The sequence below is a fragment of the Podarcis erhardii genome (genome assembly GCF_964252035.2).
Source record: "Podarcis erhardii genome assembly, chromosome: 10".
Lineage (NCBI taxonomy): Eukaryota > Metazoa > Chordata > Lepidosauria > Squamata > Lacertidae > Podarcis > Podarcis erhardii.
The window spans coordinates 40,910,460-40,927,897 of NC_138500.1; the positions used below are offsets into that span (position 1 = coordinate 40,910,460).

The 17,438-nt window shown below is 38.7% G+C and overlaps 1 protein-coding gene across 1 annotated transcript in view; it reads right to left on the reverse strand.

Moving 5' to 3' along the window:
• The window catches only part of TMTC2 (transmembrane O-mannosyltransferase targeting cadherins 2), a 204,573-nt gene that overhangs the window by 109,567 nt on the left and 77,568 nt on the right, over nucleotides 1-17,438 (reverse strand). Inside the window, exon 2 of the mRNA XM_081878578.1 lies at nucleotides 4,692-5,262. Within this exon, the coding sequence (XP_081734704.1) occupies nucleotides 4,692-5,262 (571 nt within the window). The remainder of the gene's footprint in view (nucleotides 1-4,691; nucleotides 5,263-17,438) is intronic.

A 17,438-nucleotide genomic window follows, 5' to 3' on the forward strand; every position in this document is an offset into this window, starting at 1 on the left:
AAAATAGGGGTCTTCTGTGTCAGTTCTGTGACTGATTTTGAAACTGAAACCCAGTGATGGGGAAACTTTCTTCCCAGGTGGTGGGGAGGGCAAGAGACAAACAATGGGTGGAACAATGGCTCTTGTAAACATTCAAGAGCCATTCTGGCCATTCAAAAAGCAAGCGGTTTCTATACACAATCTATACACATATTGCAACAGGCATTATGTTTCAGGAGTATGTTCCAGCTAGCAAAAGCACTAGAGGAAAGTTCAGGTATGGATTTGAGAGAGTGGTGTTGGCCACATAAAAAGGTCTAGAGTGCTTGGGATTGAAGTTCCCCACTCCTTTTCCACTATGGACCTCCTTCTTCAATAAGATATTATGCCACACAACCTTCAGAGCTTTGTCTCGTGGAACCTTGCAAGGTGGCATTTCAGCACAGTGGCTCCCAAGCTATACAATGAGCTTCCCACTGAAATATATCAGACACTTAAGTTGGTGAGTTTTCACCGGGTGTTAAAATATTTCTATTTGCTCCAGCTTTCCCTGCTCTTTCATATCAGTTGAATGGTCAGTTATTACCATTTTGATATGGTGCTTTGAACTGTTGCTTTGTATTTGATGGCTTTATTCTTCACCACCTTAGGAGGTGGTATTGAAATATTTTAGATAAATAATATAGATAATAAGAGGGGAATAATCATCACAGCTCTGTACAGAGTTATTCCTTCCAGTTGTGCAATACCTGCCTTCTACAATTCAGCAATCTACAGTAATTGCCATTTGTATCACTATAACTATACTACAATAGTATATCATGCATAAAAACCTGAAACATTGAAAGCTATGATGGCTTATGCTCTGGCTCCACAGTTGGTGGCAGTAATGCTTCTGAACACTAGTTGCTGGAAACCAAAGGAGGGCAGAGTACTCATATCCTGCTTAAGGGGTTCATTCAAGGGCATTTGGTTGAACACTGTGAGAACAGGATGCTGGACTGGATGGCCCATTGGCCTGATCCAGCAGGCTCTTCTTAACTACATTGTATTCAGAAGCCAACTTGAGTAACATTTGACTTGACATGCTGAACTGGATTTGTCAAGCCAAAACTATTCCTGGTTTCTGCTGAACTTCCTCTCGCCTTACAGCAACAGAATAGTTTCCCCCAGAAAGTCTTGCTAAAACTTTCCTCTTATGTCTTTAATGCCCAGAACTGTAACAATAAAGAGCTGAGACTTCCCATATGGCTTAAAAGGAATCCTGAAAATTCTCCATTGCTCCATTTTTCACAAGAAGTTTCCAAGCCAAATGGCAACGATGGTGAATGAGAAGTTCATGTCTAATCTATGTCCCAAAGTTGGAAAGCAATTTCTTAACTTCCCTCTTTCCTAACCATGTCATATTTAGCCACCGTGTAGTGTTGCAGCATTGCCAACAATAACCATAGCTAATGTGAACCAGGTTCCTGCAAACCCGATTCACTTGGTTAAATTAGGGCCCTTTTGTGTTAATCATGTTTAGTAGTGCAGACACAATGCTAAGATATTTAACTGAGAGGGAGGGGACCACAGTAGCCTACAACCCTTCTGCCTATTTTAGCATGATTAAGAAACTGCAGTGCTAGATTTGTACTGAGACTATAGATACCAATTCTTTATCAATCCTTTCTCTATCCTTGCTTTCTTTTCCTATCAAACTTTTGGTTTACTGAGTAGAGAACTGCTACTCATGCTATCTAGCAAAGCACCAACTGGTGTTGTAAGTTGCCTAGAGTGGCTGGGGAAATCCAGTTAGATAGGCGGGGTATAAATAATAAAATGTATTAGTAGCAGTAGTAGTAAAAGATGAATAATCATGAAAGAATCTGCTCCAGACATTTGACCTAAGTACCAACCATGGCTTTGTTTTTTAAGAGAGCACCTGTTGTTCGCTAGAAGAAAGGAAGCTGCAGGGCACAAACAAATGCAAATATTTGTTCAGACTTTCACACGTTTATAATGAGATATAAATGCTGGATAAATTAATTCTCAGCTGAATAACCCTGAATGAAGGGACTCCACAAGGGAGTAATCAGTTGTGGTCCCGATCTTTTATTTAGCCCTTCAAAGTGTAAGAATCCACAAGACAAACAAAGGCCATGTTTAACAGTTTAGTGCACTTGTGTGTGCACATTTGTCTCCAATCACTTATGCGTAGATAGCAAAATTGGCAAGAGGTCATGCCGCATTCTAAATCTAACAATCATTTACTACATAGCAGGTTGTTAGGAACTAATTTTTGCTAGGACACAGTCGTTTTCTAATTATGATTACAGAGTGTTGTCCTAAGTGCTGCAAAGGAACCCCTTGAGCTCAGGAGCACCGATGGGTAGAGTCACAAATGAAGACTGAAAAATCCCCAATGTCATTCTTAAAAAGCTAATTTACCGAAATCCTATGGGGATTTTATACAATGGTGCTTGATCTTTAGTGATTATTGTGCCGTTAATGTTTGAGTTTAAAAAACAGACAGAAAAGCTGTATGGTGTGATGTGTGGGAAAAAAGTGAATGAATAAGGTTAAACATTTCATTTATCATATTATGACATACTATCCTAAATATCTGAGGTGAGCACGTTGTTTCACTCTAGCCAATTTGCTGCTGCAACAAGTCTTACAACTCAACTAGGTATTTGAAAATTGAAATGATATTTCTAGTTTATTTTTCTGATACCAGCTTGCAGAGTTTCATTAGGCAAGGTTGACTCTGTACTTTTAAACACATACATGCTTTGAGAAATGTAACTTCTGGAGTAGCAGAAAAAAGAAGGAAACTGCAGACTTGAAGTAATCTTTAATTCAAAGTGAATGTGTGAATTTTTTTTCCAGTTCAAACTTAAGGTGAAGTGTTAGCCGTGTCACTCTTAGAGCATTAGGTTTCCACAACTAAAATTAGCTGTCATATAATTTCATTAAATATTGTATGACACTGTGGGTATAACACCAGATTACATTAACAGACTGCATTATCACATTTGTGACACATTTAATGCTACAGATAACTGGAAACGTATTCCGTATGAATTACACATTTCCCATTTAAAATACTAATAAGGAAAGAAACTTTTTTCAATTCACATTTTGGAAAGCATGGTTACTGACCTACTCATAATAATGGCATGTTGTTTGGTAGCATTTCCTAACACTACGTGGTGTGCATTCAGATCAGATAATTTCTATAACAGTGACTTGAACATATAATGCTAGGCATTTAGCACTGCTGAATTAATAACATATCCAATAAAGAGCTAGTTTCAATGCATTTTAAATCAAAATATTGTCGTGGCCTCTGCCCCATTTGCTTCATCTTTCCCCCACCTTTTTCAAAGGCAGAGCACAAAGGCTCAAATTAGCTTTGTAGTACTAATTGGACAGAATAGTGCAATCTGCAAAGTTGATTAATGGCTCTGTTCTCAGGCTGGGAATTGCAACTGCAAGAGAATTAGGCCTCTGAATTTGCATAGTTTCTATAATTACAACCCTCTTCAAATCTCATTTCCTGGCTGAATTTTGGCTCCACATTAATGTTTTAGTATAATTTGTACAGATCTCGCTGCTGACATGCAGAATGATGGGATACACAAGTTACATGTACCTGGCAAATCAATCTAACCACAAGCAGTCTACTTAACACACTTGTAGAAGTTGTGGGAAGCTATTCAAGAAAGCTTCAATATAGAGTATTTTCCTCAGTCCAGTCAACACACACTTCAAGCCAATCTTGCACAATATTGAGGTGCAAACACAGTTCTTTTCAATTTATATTTAAAAAATAAAATAAAATTAAGAAAAACATGTTTAAAACATTTTGTATCTCTTTTAAGACTGTTACATCTTGAGATAACCCCACATTGGTTTGAGGATCAGTTCATACCACCTTTAGGCACAAGGCCAGCTGCCTGTTTTTCTGGCCAGCTTAACATTTTTCATCATAGTGAGTGGCTTCAAGCATACCCGCTGCAAAGCAGCTCTAGGAGAGCTCCACTGTATTCATAATTCAAGATTAAATATGTCGCCCCACAAAACACATTAGGGTTGATTAAATTACAGTGCAGAACCATGGTTCTTGCTCACAGTGAAGTTGCCATGAACAAGTAAATGCAATCCGGGCCAGTCACCTGGTTAAAATCAAACAGGAACATGCAAAGACACTATGAGAGAGAGGGCATATATGTATACCCCAGGGGATCTGTATAACCCACCCAAGGGGACCATGGCACCTTTCACATGACAAAAACTACCATAGAGATATCAACATTTTCAAAAGTAGGAGGTCCAAGGTTTGGCTTTGGAAAAAAGAGGGTCTGCAGTACAGAGCTAACTGGGAACCAGTGTTAATAATGGTTAATAAAGTCAATTATTACAGGACAAAAATGTGCATTTTCCTGCCTCCCACCCCCCATCATTGGAAAAGAAGCTGTTAGAGCAAGTCAACAATAATACTTGCCCAAGAAGCATTTAATGAACAACACCAAGCACAGCAAGGTGGAAATGCCAAATGCCAGCTTTAAGAAGAACCACTGTGGAATGAATTGAATTATATTTCTACCATAAGGCATCTCTGTGTGTGTTTTAAATATGGCAGGATTTACGTGATTCTTTATTCTTTTAGATAAATGCACTTCATCAATATGGTGCAGAAACTGATACATCCGAGCCACAGTTCTTACCTTATAGACAGCCGGAATGATTTGGTGCATTTTTAGCCTATGAAATACAAAGACGTCGTAAACGGCTGAAACTGCTAGAACAGTCACTCCTTGCTCCTTCCACAACATGCTGCAAGTGGCGCATAGCCCTGCACCCAAGATCCAGCCCCAGGTTCCTTCTGAGTAGTTCCTTGTGCAGCAGTGTTTAGTATAACAGACCAGGGAAAGCAGAAAGAAAAGGCAAGCTCCAATATCAGCCCTTCCGACAATTCCCGCAACCGCTTCAGTATGGATGGGATGCGAAGCAAACAGCAAGCCAGCCAGTAAGGTCCAATATCCATCGCCAAACAATATTCGAGAAAAATTTGTGAAAAGACCTGTGACTGCAGCATGTAAGAGGACATTTACAAGGTGGTAGCTCCAAGGATCCATTCCTCCAATAGCATGGTTAATTCGAAAAGAGAGCGTACAGAGAGGTCGATACGACTTGTGACTCCCACTGTGAGTAAGGAGAGTGCCCCAGAAGTCATTGTAGAATATCTGAGTCCATGGCGTTTCAGGAAGAAGGTCCTGGTTTGTCTTGATAGCTCGGCTAAAAAATAAGAGCAAACACAGAAAGAATCAGACTACATGACCACTACAGTCGAGATTGCTAAATTATATGCACATTCTCTCTTCTTCTTTTTCTAAATTAGCACAAAAAATATGTAATATCAGAGCTATTCCACTTCTTAAAATTTCATACTTTGCAGTACAAGCAGTGTTAGAAGTATCTCTTCTATTGACTTTTTGCTACAATAAATTTCCATATAAATTGGCTTTTAAAACCTTAGAAACAGATGTTATGCTGGATCCATTAAATTAAAACACCCTTCAATGACATTCATCTGAGTCTAACCCAGAAGCAATCACTTATGAGTTGATGGGTTATAATTAAAACGTAAAAGAAATATGAGTAGCTGACAAAAAAAAGTGTGGCTTAAACTAGCAATTCCTTACCAGTTCCAAACTAAAACCCCAACCGGCCTTTTGCACACCTATTTTAATTTACATGATGGAATTAAATTTGCTGACATGAACTAGCAATAACTACACAAAGTTACCAGATGTATGCAAATTTTTAATCCACAGAGAAATTCCTCGACAGACACAACAAATCTGTCCAATAAAGATAATTCTGCATTCCATGTTTGACCAACTATAGGCGGCTAAAAGATTATGGATTTCACAGGGACCTGAAGTCAAGTTTTGCTGGTAGCCAGTTTCATAAATTCAAAGTGACTGTTTTATTTTGTCCCTTCTAACCCCATATTTTCCATAGCAGCTTCCGTACAGGTAATAGCATAGGTATAAACTCAGTTTCCTCAGCTACTGTATCATACCAGCTGAAATGAAACACAAATGGAATCTCTCTGTGTGTGTGTTTATTTTTGCATAAAAGGAATCTGTTCCTGGAGTGAGCTTATACACATACATGTAGAAGAAGAGTTTGGATTTGATATCCCGCCTTTCACTCCCCTTCAGGAGTCTCAAAGCGGCTAACATTCTCCTTTCCCTTCCTCCCCCACAACAAACACTCTGTGAGGTGAGTGGGGCTGAGAGACTTCAGAGAAGTGTGACTGGCCCAAGGTCACCCAGCAGCTGCATGTGGAGGAGCGGAGACGCGAACCCGGTTCCCCAGATTACGAGACTACCGCTCTTAACCACTACACCACACTGGCTTGGATGAAAAGTTGTTAAACTTGGGTTCCCTTCCCAATTGTTAGTTGCAAATATCTCTCTATTAGCAGGTCTATAGGTAAATCACTAAAAGGATATATAACTATTAAGCACAAACACACAATACAGCCAAGTGTTACACTGGACAACAAATGGGATGGCTGATATTGGGCTTAGGTTGGCAAAGAAGATACAAAAAGGATGTTCTCCCACTTTTTGCAAACTGAATTAATGGAAGAACAGATTTATTCAAAATTTCAGACGCGGCTATATGTTTTATGACCAGAGTTCATTCCTGCAGTGATGCAATATAAACTGAAAGAAAGAAAACATCAGAGATCCTCAGACACATTACTACCCATCCTTTTTGCCTTTTTTTTAAAAAAAAGAACATTATATATAAATGGATTGCTTTCAGCAGGTTTGCTCCAAATAGAAAAAATCGCTGCCGTTATTGAATTTGCTGACATTGCAAATACACCACTGTTCTGCAAATACATACTAATACAAAGCTCGGCAGTTCCATTGTCTAAAGTACATTGCTGTAACATTTTAAGGAACATTTGTTGTATGTAGATCCTTTTGGTTTTCATATAGATTGATGTCAGTAAAATATTTGTTTTGATTTTTGCTGAGGTTGCTTATCAACTTTGCCTCCATTTCTGATTCCACTTAACTATTATTAGAAATGGAAATGGGGGGGGGGAGGAGACAAACAAAATCTTCATCTCTGGTACATTTATTGTTCCATCATATTTTAATTTAACATCAGAATCTTCTGTTTGTGATCTTACATCCTGAAACACAAGTTTCCAGACTGAGAGACAATGAATAGAATGCTGAAAACAATCAAGGACTGCCTCCAATCCACTACCATAGCCAAACAAGAGTGGCCTTTAATAATGGAAGACTTCACTTTCCAGAAAATCTACACTGAGGCAACATAGTCCATCATGCTAATGAACTTCACAGGACTAGAAAATATAACCAGGAGAATTAAAAGGATTCGTTTCTGAAGTTTTGCAAAATCAGGCAAACATTTCCAACAGACTTTTTTTTAAAAAAAATGTGGGTGGCACTGTGGTCTAAACCACTGAGCCTCTTCCACTTGCCAATCAGAAGGTTGGTGGTTCAAATCCCCGCAACGAGGTGAACTCTAGTTGTTCTGTCCCACCTCCTGCCAACTTAGCAGTTTGAAAGCATGCCATTGCAAGTAGATAAATAGGTACCACAGTGGCGGGAAGGTAAATGGCGTTTCTGTCTGCTCTGGCTTCCGTCAGGGTGTTCTGTTGTGCCAGAAGCAGTTTAGTCATACTGGCCACATGACCCGGAAAGCTGTCTGTGAACAAACGCTGGCTCCCTCGGCCTGAAAGCGAGATGAGCACCGCAACCCCATGGTCATCTTTGACTTTACAAAAAAATCCCCTGACACGTCCCACTCCCTTTTTCTCTTCTACCTATTTGATTCCCCACATGTTAGGGCCCATTTGCAGGTATCCTGGAAAAGAGACCCTACCATGGGCAGATTTCCTCAAGGTCTCACTAAGGGAAGAGAATGCTGTTTTGTTACAGCTAAGAATTGTGACTTGACAGCTGGTCTCTTCCCCACAGTTCACCAATGCACAGGTCCTTTTGGACCGGGATGAGGGCAGAATCCCCTCATAGCAGGACAAGGCATGCTAACGCATGCTCTGAGAACACGTGCAGGTAACAGAAATGGAACCCCTACATGAAATGGTCATTGCCTGTATACAAAGGGATCCCTTTGTTTACTGCACTACAGCAGCACACAAATAATGGCCAGAGATGGTATTGCAGCTGGTTGGCTAGAGTTCATTTAGGTGCCTCAGTGGCTTTCCTGGTTTGATTGATCTTCCTCAGTCTAAGAAAAAACATCACATAAGAGAAGCTTCTCCAGAGAGATTCCTATGCCTTGTTTTACTTCCCTTCCCCTGGACTGCTATGAAACAGGTAGAGAAATCTGTCTTCATAGGCCACTGACACTTCATGACAAAAACACTTGTGTCATAATTGAACTTTAAAGGATATAAGGGTTCTTATAAAATTCCCATTTTACTTAATTTACTTGTGACTCTAATGGAACACTTATTTAAACATACAGAGCTTTATGTATGAGTGATGGCTGCTTTGTCTTTAGGTGCATGCCTCTATATCTGTTTATGTTTAAGCTACTTTAACATGCTAAACTTTTGTTTACACAGACCTTTTGATGTTTATAGTGTAACAGTGCTCATATCATCTCCTGTGCCGAGACCTGCTCAAATATGATTTTCTTTCATAGCAGGCAGTAGAGATATACAAACTCTCTCCTGTCTTAAATCCTGATTTTTATGTTTACGAATAATTGATTGTGAACCCCATACTCCTATGCACATTAATAGGCATATCTTCACTTGTATATAGTCCATGTATGTTGCTGTTGTTTTTAAGTATTTTAATGAAATAGCCTAAACCAAAGAAACTAATGTACGAGTAGACCCCAAAATAAATGTGGAATAAGTAAGCTCCTGGCAACTGTCGATGTACATCACTTGCATTTTCAGTAGACTGCAGTTATCCTGATACTTTACAAATGTAATTTCTTGGTCTGGTCAATATTTGACCTATATGTGTATGTGTTCTTTAGAACAGACTTAAATTGGAAATGCTCATATCCAGCTTTTGTTATCAGAAATCAACAGAGTTCTATACAGGTGTTAAGAGTTCCAACTCAGTGAATTATTGGGAGCAGGGATGAAGGTTGCACAGGAATTTGTTTCATAAGCCTGAGATACCTTGTAGAAGAAAATAAGTTTTGTATTAAGTCTGTTGAAGCTCTTCAGTTGTACAGTGATGACTGGCGGGAACTACATGAAAAGAGAACTTTAAAAATTCCATTTCCACTTAAAACTATGAGACGGGTCACAGATCAGTAGCAGAAAGCATGCTTTGCATATAGAAGGAACCACATTCAACCAATATGTAACTGATGGACTTGCACATAGTATTACTGTGCATTGGTAAACAGATTCAATTGTTTTACTATTCAAACGCCTACTTAGTTTCCTACTCTAAACTTTATTGAAGCTACATTTAAGAAGGAAAACATTTATTCTAAACCATGTATCAAAACTTTTGAACAAAAATGGATGTTTGTCTACAAAAAAATACTTTTTAGAGACTTAATATCCATACTCCTGGACCTCGTTTGCCCTTGAACAGGACTAGCATCTATATGTGGTTTCTGTTTTGTGGTAACTAGCAGTCATTTCATTTGGAACAAAGTCATTTTGTTGGGAACAATACTACTCTATTACTCCATTTTTAAAAAAAAGTGGGAGGGGAGTAGAGAAGAGAGAAATACCTGGAACTACTTTTAAAAAGACAATAAATGAATGAGGAAAACTGATAAAAATGCAGTAATTGCTTACTGTTAGGTGTCCAGAAAATAAAACACCCGCTACACACACCTGTTAAGTATTAGAAGAGAAATGGTCATGATGCTAAATCAATTGATCAATTCCAACTAAAAATAAAAAGGTACTGACTTATTTAGGCTTTACAGCAGGTGAGACTAACCTGACATTCTCCAGTTGTTGTTGTTGGGCTCCAACTCCCATCACTTCCAGGCAGCATGGCCAATGGTTAGGGATAATGTGAGTTTCAGTCCAAGAACACACGGAGGGCTACAGTTTCCTCATATTTCCTTTAGAACAATGCATGCCAGGAAAGCTATTCCTTGAAGCAGTTACCAGAAAAGCCTTGGAGACTGAACAACTACAGCATCGAACGGTAAACGCTGATATCTCAGTTATGAGGGTGCTTGCAACACCTGAATCTTGCTACTTTCAGCTGTGCAGGCATGATCAAGTTTTTTTTCCCCTTCCTCCCCAAATAAAAAGAAAAATTCAAGAAGAAACTAAGAACAACTGGTGGGAACATTTATTTCATCTATTAAATGTTCGTTGGCCAAATCAAAAGCAATGTTTGAAGCAGCTTCCTTAACACCTTAGCAAGTGCTACTGACACTATCTGCTCAATATTTCAGGTGGTTAACTTCTGCAGGAAGAATCTAGGTTAAAGGAACCAGCAAACATTAGATCACTACTATCAGCTAGTTTTCTCATGAAGATTTTATCTTTGGATTCTAGTCATTATTCCAGCATTACAAATGGGGATTTTTAAAAAAAATAAAATCTGAAAGGCAAAAGTGTCACAGGGAGAGCCATTTGTCAAAGTTCCAGAACTGGCACTTTTCTGTCAGCCACAGATAACATTTGCAGGCTCAATAAGTGAGTCTACCCCTTTAGCTTTTAATGCCTGCCCATTCTGCGCATCCCAGGGGGAATCTGTGGCTTACTCATAATATCACTAATGGCTTGTATTTTTAAATATATCTTGTATTGTCAAAATGGCTAAAAGAAATATTGGGAAAAGATTGAAAGTCAAGGCAAAGGACTTCCTTATTTCCCCACCAAAATAAGAAATCTATTTATGGAATACTGAAGTGACGATATTTGTGCATAGTGCATGCAGCTGGCTCACATTTTTAAAAAATAACACTTTCTAGAGATTAGGAATAATTTTGTAGTCTCTGGCCTCCTATGGGAAAAACAGAAAACCAGGGCAAGCACATAGGACATATTATCTGAAGCTGTGGCTATCCTGAAAATTTCCTCCCCTCACTTTCTACAATAGCCAATGGGGTGGGGTGGATGGAAGCTTTCAAAAAACTGCAAGAACAACATTGCAGCAGTACAGCGACCTTAGGAAGAAAGGCGCCAGGTGACACCAGGGCAAAATTCAGAGTAAAGTCAAGCAGACATTTACCACTGGAGATACAGGTATGTTAGGACTAGAATAGATGATCCACTTCTGGTTCTGTGATTCTGTGGACCAATTATCTACTGAAAGTGTCAAGAGAAAAAAAGATGCTGCATTCCCTTTCCGGCCTTCATCCCTTGCTTGCCTTGAGACAGATCTTCCTTTATGACTCAGATGTTAGAGTTAATTCAATTTGTGCATAAGAGCAGCCTGTGCCTCCTATTAACCAGAGGGGTAAGTGCAATCCGCTCTCTATAAAACTGTCTACCAAAATTGATGAGAGAAAGTATATGGTTCAATGATGCAGGACAAAGTTGCTTGAAAGGAGAGAGATGATGATACTCAATGACTTAACCTATAACCCTAAACTGATCCAAATGATATCACTAGAGTGGCCCAAACATTTTCTTTCTTTCTTTTCTCTTTCTTTCTTTCTTTCTCTCTCTCTCTCTCTCTCTCTCTCTCTCTCTCTGTGTGTGTGTGTGTGTGTGTTCAACCATGTGTCTGGCTTCAGTACTGTTGTAACAGTTCCCATATGCTATACATACTAATCATGAAACACTCAGGCATGTTAAGATAAAAGTGGCATTACTGATATCAAAAGTTCCACAAGTAGTTTCAGGGGGTTTTTTTAGATGGTGCATACATAATCATGAGCAAGAAACTGTGTCATTAGTACAGTTGGGTCTGATCATACTTGAGCTTAATGCTGCTGCCCAGCATAGATGCATGACAAAAGAGTCATCAAACTTAATTTATTGCTCTCTCAAAAACAAATACTTACCTTGCTGTAATGGTGTAACATTTATGCTAGCTCAATTAACTCCTAATCACTACAGGGTACATAAAATGGGATACAGCTCAGATATACGACACTGAAGAAATATTTCCACCGCACCTTTCTAAGTGAGTTATATCATGTTTAAGCATCCACCATCGTGTATAACTGCAACAGGAGACTCAACTGCAATTATCTTACTTTTTACAGTAAACTATGTGAAAGAAAAAAACTAAATAGATTAACCTGGCAGGGAAGTGTTATTAGAATATGATGTTTAGAAGTCAATGAAAGTCCCTAGAAACATCATAATGCTGCCCATAAGCTCAGCAATCTTGGACCTTCAGCATTATTAATATTGTAAGAGTTTGTGCTAGCATTTCATAATTTTTTTAAAAGTCCAAACAAGCAAACCATCAAGTTCAAAGTAATAATAAAAACAGGAAGAATAAAATTACAAGATAATATAAAGGAATGAATGGCATGAAATATATTCCATAGTGGAATACAAGATGTGTATTTGTACCAAACATACAAAATATTCTTGAATGTTGCCAAATAAATTTATTTATAATGGGAATGTGCCAACCATGAGATTGTTTTGGTCATATAAACCACAAAGAAACTAATTCGGGGGTCCCACATCACTCCTGGTGGCACATATTTTATGAGTCAGTTTTTCGGATAAGGCAATGAACATGACTTTTTTAAAACCACAGATCCACAGAATAAACAGATGTGCCCTTCCACCCTTGAGATATAGAATCAATTGTTGAGAAGTAAGGTCAGGACTGGCACCATCAAAAATGGATAGGAGATATAACTTGGCATCCAAGGTGAACTGTTTGCCAACAATACTGCCAATCACCTCTACAACCTGTTTGTGTACATAGCTATATCCCCACCACATATGCCAATATGTTCCACGTACTTTACAACTCCACCAGCATAAGGGGGAACCAGATCTTACAATATGGGTGGGGTTAAAACTAGTGGTGGATGACCTTCAAAGAATTCCCCCTAGTGTTAGCAGACACGTATCTAAAAGGACAAGTGGACCAGCTCTTAAGCCATTGAGAATCTTTCAGTTCTCTTCTATTATTATTATTATTATTATTATTATTATTATTATTATTATTATTATTTGGTCCGTCTAGTAAGTGGGGAGAACTGGGATTGTATCAGTAGGGAACATACCATTTCAGGGCTCTAACAAAGTATTTACTCTCAGTGTTCTTGCCATGCTAACATTTGAAACTGAGCCACAATTCTACTTTAGGCTTTACTTTCTTTAAATCAATGTGAAATAATATTTGCAATCTCTTTTTTTTTCCAAAATAATATTTATTACTTTTAAAAGGAAAAAAGACAGAAGAGAAAAAATAAAAGAGAAAAGAAGAAGAAAAAAAGACAATACAATACAATATATAAAAATACAAAACACAACCTAAACCCATTAAACTAAACACATTAAACTAAACTAAACCAAACCCACTCCCTAACCCTAACCCTAAATAAAACAAAACAAAAACTATTTTAAAAAAAACATCCCCCCTTTTCGATACTCTTTCTTTCATTCCCTTGTTTCCTCGACCTCCTCTCACCTCCCTTTTTGTATTCCACTTCTACTAGTTATTTCAGCAAATCCTTTCCATCTTTCTCTATTCACTATCATATTATAAATAACATATTTTTTAAACCTTATTTTAACATTAAAACTAAAATACTTATATATGCTTAACTCCTTATAACATTTCTGCTAAATCCATAAAATATCAATCCACCATTTTTCTATCACTCATTAATTTTGCGATATTTCTATATATAAACTTTAAATTTTCCAAATCTTCTCCCATCAACTCCTCTCCCTGGTTTCGCATTCTTCCAGTCCTTTCCGTCAATTCCATATAGTCCATCAACCTAATATTTGCAATCTCTCAGATTCTGACATCAAGATTATTCTAGGAAGAACTATGTGGCAGAAGCAGTTCCAATTTCCTGACCTGGATATTATTACCAATGGAGGGGCCCAGATTTGAAGACACCTGGAACCCAAGTAGAAAATATACATAGGGTGAGGGCATCTGTTGCTTTGTTATAAGGTGAAAGACCTTCGTATGGAAGCAACTCCTGCTGATACTGCAGCAATTTTATTCAAACATGTTTCTAAGGAGTCCTACAGATCTAAACAAAACAAATTCCTTCCAGTAGCACCTTAAAGACCAACTAAGTCAGTTCTTGGTATGAGCTTTCGTGTGCATGCACACTTCTTCAGATACACACTTCTTCTGTGTATCTGAAGAAGTGTGCATGCACACGAAAGCTCATACCAAGAACTGACTTAGTTGGTCTTTAAGGTGCTACTGGAAGGAATTTGTTTTGTTTTGACTATGGCAGACCAACACGGCTACCTATCTGTAACTGGAACTACAGATCTAAGTCAGAGATAGCTAACACAATGCCCTCCAGATGTTGTTGGCCTAAAACTCCCATCATCCCTGACCATTGGCCATGCCAGCTGGAGCCAAAGGGAACTGTACTCCAATGATTTTCAAAGAACAAATGTCATAGAATAAAACAAAACAAAATACCATAAAAAATTCAGAGAAATGTAGTTTCTAGAGAACCCAAGTGAACAGTAGAATGAATCAATATCAGCCTTCCAGGAATGCTTCAGTAAAAAGAAATGTTTTTAGCCTTCTCAAAACCATAAAATAGTTGCTGGATGCTATTTCTAGAGAGATGCAGTTTCATATGGTAGGTGCTACTCCAGGTAACCAAAGGCATGTGTGTGATGTTGTACGTCTACGCTGCGGCAGCAGGCACCCACAATCCTGAGGGTGTGATGACACCCCTGATAAATGGAACATCACTGGATATTCACATACTATGCATTGGTCCCGATTCACAAGTTGGATGTTTTAAGTAGAAATTTCACTATGGAGAATCTGTTTTCAGCACCTTTTGATTTATGATCAATGCCTAATCTAGTCTTAGAATCAAAAGTCTGGAATGCCAGGATTTAAATACTAGTGCTGAATGTCTGGATGAGATTGTGAAAGTATTTGGGGTGACATGTGCATAAGAACATGAGCCAAGGAGTAGTTCTCCTTTCTTTTATTTTCTTGAGTTCAGAGAGTGCATTAATATTAACATGCAGTAGAAGACTGGCACATAAATCATCTACAGAACTATTTATATTATGTACAATTTGGGATCTGCAAAAGGAGAATAATAATAATCATGTTCCTACATCAGAGGACAGCTAATGAAATTCACCCGCTGACTGCACTGCTTGCACACAGCTCTAGAATTTGACAAACTAGTTATGGATAATCAATGTTATGGTTTCTCCATGAAATATACCATGTTATGCATAGTAAATGAGGAAATATTAACATCTGTTGGGTCTTCAAAAGCTAGCCTAAATAGCATACAACTTCCATTTAAGGGATTGATCCAAGGATCCACATCACTTAGAACATGGGTAGGCAAACTAAGGCCAATCCGGCCCAATCGCCTTCTAAATCCGGCCTGCGGACGGTCCGGGAATCAGCATGTTTTTACATAAGTAGAATGTGTCCTTTTATTTAAAATGCATTTCTGAGTTATTTGTGGGGGCACAGGACTTTGTTCATTTCACCCCCCAAAATATAGTCCATCCCCCCACAAGGTCTGAGGGACAGTGGACCGGCCCCCTGCTGAAAAAGTTTGCTGATCCCTGCTTTAGAACCTGCCTTATAAGGCGTGTTTCAGAAATACAGAGAGGAGCAAAATAATATTGCTCCCATTCATCCTTTGCTTAAGGCCAAAAATAAAAATTAAAAGAATCTATAGCATCAAGGTTAGATTGCTAGCTGTGTCATTATCCCTCAGGTTACTAAGTACCAAGTATCTTTTAAAGCATTTTGAGTTCTCAACAATTTGACTGAATTACTTTATACAAATTATATAAATAGAATGGAAGAACAAATAAAACAAACCTTTTTAAAAAAAAAAAAATGGAGCGTGTCTACATGCCAGCAAAAATCATCTATTCTTTATAATATTGCCAGTCTTGTTAGTGGCTATAAATGAGTTAACAGATGAAAGCTATCACTGGGAATCAAGGTCCCACTATAAAAATGCAAAATCGAAAACCTATTATCAGCTAGTCTCAGTTCTCACACCACCATTTGAAAGGCTGTCTATATCCTGTCATACCAAAAACTAAGAGAATGATAAATGTATTGGAGGTGGGGCAGAAAGGGGGAGGTTAAGCACTCAAGCATTCAGAACTGTAAAGCTGCATCAGCTCCTCAAAGCAAAAGCAAAAAAAAAACAATGAACCTTTTATCCCCCAATACTGATAAAGCTGCAGAAACAGTAGCATACAGTGGCAACATAGCAAGGTTGGAAAGACCCAAGCCATCTGAGGTTGAGCATTACATAACTAGCAATACAGACTAAGTTGTTGCAACTTCTGTTAGGATGTTTTAAAGCACCATTATTTTATTAACCGTATGTCGGCCATTCTTATTAAATACAATATTAAATGTTGTATCCTGATTAATTATGGCTGCAAAGCATTGTGCAACTGTGCAGAAAACAACTTAAATACACTTATGAGAAGCATTCCTCGTCCTGATTTAATACTTCTTTTTTACCACTGAGAAGGAACACAGAGAAACAGGCATACCAACTTAGTCATACAATGGAATGATATGTGATAAAATATATTGTGGGATTAGAATTAAAAAAAAATGTTTTTTATAAGTGTCCTACTTAGCCTGATGACAGTAGGCACCAAGGGTGGGAGTCCTTTTTCATCACACTGTTGAATTGCCTCTTGGGCAAATGTACAAGTTTTGGTGAGTGCTAGTAGTGGGTATGGACAGCAGCAAAGGTGTGTGGAGCAGCAGCTCTGAATCTTTACCTACACACAGTAGGCTATGTTACAGCCACATAAAATAAAGGTTTCTGCCCACACACATCTCTCCATCCCGGCAAGCAAGAGGCACCACCACAGTTCAAGGAAACTTTCCAGCCAGGCAAAAGCAGTCAAAGAGGGCACAGATTATTGCCAGTGAGAGGCAGGGCCTGGGAAGAGGAAGTGGGGTTTGTGGAGAATAACGAGCGGCAGATAAAAGAGGCCATAGGCCTGAGTTCCCCAGGGGGTAATTGGGTTGGTTTATTTATTTTAAGGGATGCGGGTGGCGCTGTGGGTTAAACCACAGAGCCTAGGACTTGCCGATCAGAAGGTCGGCAGTTCGAATCCCCATGACGGGGTGAGCTCCGGTAGCTCGGTCCCTGCTCCTGCCAACCTAGCAGTTCAAAAGCACGTCAAAGTACAAGTAGATAAATAGGTACCACTCCGGGAGGAAGGTAAATGGCCAGAAGTGGCTTAGTCATGCTGGTCACATGACCCGGAAGCTGTACGCCGGCTCCCTCGGCCAGTAAAGCGAGAT